Here is a 4077-nt window from a genome sequence, read left to right as displayed (position 1 = left end):
TTATATTTTTTTCAATAAATTATATCACATATAATTATTATTATTATTACTATTATTATTATTAAAATGATTAAAATTTTTTTAATTGATAATTAATAAGTAGTTTAATAATGCATTAAATATTGATTTGATATAATTATAATAAAGATATGTTTCTAAATTAGTATAATTATGTATTATTTATTAAATATTAATTATAATATAATTATAATAAAGATAATTTTTATAAAATAATTTAGAATAGAGAATAGGAAAGTTCATTTTGGAGGGAAAACGAAGTCACGAGAGATCGACACCTCACCTTCATTAGTTGGGGAAAAACCTAATTTTAGTATATTAAGTAGATTAAATGGCTTAGGGCCAACCCTAGAATTAGAGTTTAAATTGACATCTCTAGCCGAAGAGCCTTAGCTCAGGTGGCGTTTTACCCCCTCCCTATCATTAAGGTCTAGAGTTCAAACTCTAGAGGATGCATTTGAGGGGAAAAATGTGATAAATATGTGAGAAGTATGTGGATGTGTTGTGTACCTAGAATTGGGAGTTGTCCAATCCATTGGGGTACCTAGGATTGGGGGTTGTCCAATCCACTGACCCAAAAAAAAATTGACATCTCTAATTAGCGATAAAGATGAAAGATCTCAAATAGGACTAACAATATGTACTTTATCTGTGGCTACTCAATCTAAACCAATCCGTTCGGATAGGATTGTCTACCCTACCCGCTGCAGATAGGATAGAGTATAGTGCAAATTTGTCTGCGGGTATGGTAGGATACGAGTTTAGGGTATACCCTACTCTACCCTACCTGTACCATTAATATATTATATAATATATATGTAAAAGTTATGTATGTAGTGAAGAAAGTGAGTCTTGTACTCACAATCTTCTTCTTATAAAAACTTGAAATAATCACTAAACTAGTTGATGATCATATTATTTATAATTTCATGTTTGATTTCTTTAAGATTTTATTTTTTTTAATTTTAATTTGAACTTAGTTTTTTATTTTCTATTTTATTAATATGTATGAAATTTGAAATGGTTAAATTTTATATTTATTTGATTTTTTTTTTTTTTGCGGGTAGGGTAAGGTGTAGAACTTTAGAGCGCGGGTAAGATTAGGGTTGAGAGATTCTCAACCTACTGATAGGATAGGGTAGAATTTTAAGAAAGTTTTTAACCCGCGAATAGGATTAGGGTAGAGTCTAAAGTCTAAACCCTACTCTATCCATTGCCAGCCCTAATAACTTATTAAAAGAAATTTTTCAAAATTTGTCATATTTCATATAGGAACACAGAATTTTTAGTGCTTAACCTATTAAGTATGGATACTTATTTGGACACAATACTCGTCGGACATGAGTATTTTCGGTATCTAATCATGTTTTAATAAAAAATAAAAAAAAATATTTTTTAAATATGTTTAGACACACTTAAATATTATTATGTGATGAATTTTATTTTTAATATATATTTTTTAAATGAGTTTAAAAATAATGTATATCATTATAATTTATCTAAACAAACTTTATATTTTATAAATATTGTGTTTATATATCTTATAAAAATTTAAAATTTATGCATATTCATATCGTATATCGTATCGGTATGAATATTCTATGTATCATAGCACTTGACTCAAAAGATACAAGAGAAAACAAAATTATCTCATATTTTTCTTCAATGATGAGAATTTGTATCATTATTTGCCAATTGCCACGTGCTCATGTGGTTGGCTCTTAGGTATGAACCTTAGTAGCTTACATGCGTGTTTTTATAACTTCCTTTCCTTATTGTCCGCACATAAAATTGGCCAAGAGAATTAATCTCCCGTTCACATAATATAGACGAAGGCTTTCATAAGAACATTAATTAGATAATTCAACAATGAGTAATAATTAATTCAATTTTGTTAAGAAACCAATATTTTTTTAACTAACGAAGTGGTATCTCAACTAAAATCCCCAACTAATGTTAAGGAAAATCAACCGATGCACCTCTAACTCCTCTATGGTTAACAAGGAAAAAGCCAAAAAGGTATTATATTTGCCATAGAAAAAGAGGAACAAGTAACCAACTTCAGTTGTATAACATCAAACGGCCAAGAAAAAGAAAGGGGGAAAAAATTTATCAAACACACACCAAAGCCTACTTAAATTTGGTTCAAGTTACTAAAAACACACAAACATACTAATTTTGGCTCCAAAACTTCTATGACCAATATTCCATTGACATCAAAATGTCATATCCTCCCTATATCCCTTCCTCCATCGTCTCAAGTACCTCCCTCCAATCCAAACATAAACATGCCATAATCATAAACCACCAAAAAAACCAATCTTTTCCATTGTTACACAAACCCAGCAAACTTATTTCTATGATCATATTTTGAGATTCAAATGTTGCCACACACAGCATTGGTTCTTGCATTTTCTATCCTACTCTCCCTTCCTGTGATCGTCATTCTTGGGCCCACAGTCTTAACCCAAAGCCACCTCCATCTCCCATTCTCCCCACAAGACGAACTTGACGACCTCTCCCTCTTCACGCTCGCTTCCACGTTCCACCACCACGCGCCACCCCAACACAAACCTTCTAGAATCTTCCAATTCTCCTATCAAACCAAACCAAAGCCCAAGATCGCATTCCTCTTCCTCACCAACACCGACCTCCACTTTGCCCCTATATGGAACCTCTTTTTCCATGACCAACCCACCAACCTATATAACATCTACATCCACAAAGACCCTTCCGTGAACCTCACGCGCCCCGTCGAGGGAGTTTTCAAGAACCGTTTCATCCCTTCCAAGAAAACTGCACGCGCCTCGCCAACCTTAATATCCGCCACGCGCCGTCTCCTCGCCCACGCGCTCCTCGATGACCCTGACAACGCGTACTTCGCACTCCTCTCGCAGCACTGCATCCCTCTCCACTCCTTCCCTTACGTCTACCGCTCCCTCTTTTTCTCCACCACGTTCGACTCGCCCGGGTTGACCCGACCAACTCAGACTCACCGGAGCTTCATCGAAATCCTCACCCATGCGCCGAGACTCTGGAACCGATACATCGCGAGGGGCAGGTTCGCGATGCTTCCGGAGGTGAAGTACGAAGACTTCCGAGTTGGATCGCAGTTCTTCACGCTCACGCGCCCCCACGCGCTTCTGGTCGTGAGGGACCGCGCGTTGTGGAGAAAATTTAGAAGTCCTTGCTACAAGAAGGACGAGTGTTATCCAGAGGAACACTATTTTCCTACGTTGTTGTCAATGATGGATCCTGAGGGCTGCACCAATTATACGTTGACACATGTCAATTGGACAGGGACTAAAGGTGGACACCCTTATACTTATAAGCCCCAGGAGGTTTCCGTTGAACTGATTAGTCGATTGAGGGAATCAAATTTCTCTGAATCTTACCTCTTCGCGAGGAAGTTCACCCCTGATTGCTTACAACCCCTGTTGTATATTGCAATGGCCATTTTCAAGGACTAAAATTCATTAAGATCATCCTACATGGTACGCTGATTATTTTATTTACGTATGAAAAATTGTTTTCATGGTGGTTGTTAAAATCTAACACTGTATGTTTGATTTATATAACCTATAAGGAAACGGTGATAAAGTTAATGGTGTATATAACTAGTCATTATCGTAAACAAGACCAATTGTTATTGTTTACTCTTACAAAGAAATAATATCTGTACCATTAAGGTGAAAAATATACGTAAAAATTATGCATACATCATTACTGGGGAGCAAAACTATTTCCTTTTTGACGGAGTGGAACCCGAGAGTCCCTTGGGTGAAAGCCAAACATCTTAGACGCTGGACAACGATATATTTGAATCCATTTGTACCTTACTTTATTTTAAAAGAAGAGAAATATTAAAAATTTAATATTTTTTTATTAATATTAGCCAATATTTTATCATTACTGACTATTTCCTTTTTGACGGAGTGGAACCCGAGAGTCCCTTGGGTGAAAGCCAAACATCTTAGACGCTGGACAACGATATATTTGAATCCATTTGTACCTTACTTTATTTTAAAAGAAGAGAAATATTAAAAATATTAAAAATTT

At 35.2% G+C, this 4077-nt stretch overlaps 1 protein-coding gene across 1 annotated transcript in view; it reads left to right on the top strand.

Moving 5' to 3' along the window:
* Window positions 1956-4077, top strand: part of LOC107634291 — a 6818-nt gene continuing 4696 nt past the window's right edge. The window contains exon 1 of the mRNA XM_016337832.2: window positions 1956-3512. Coding sequence (XP_016193318.1) covers window positions 2400-3488 — 1089 coding nt within the window. The 5' untranslated portion in view covers window positions 1956-2399 and the 3' untranslated portion in view covers window positions 3489-3512. The remainder of the gene's footprint in view (window positions 3513-4077) is intronic.

This window comes from Arachis ipaensis, chromosome B03, assembly GCF_000816755.2.
Source record: "Arachis ipaensis cultivar K30076 chromosome B03, Araip1.1, whole genome shotgun sequence".
Classification (NCBI taxonomy): Eukaryota; Viridiplantae; Streptophyta; class Magnoliopsida; order Fabales; family Fabaceae; genus Arachis; species Arachis ipaensis.
Note: the sequence above shows the minus strand (reverse complement) of the source record. Positions and strands in the feature narration are given on the sequence as shown.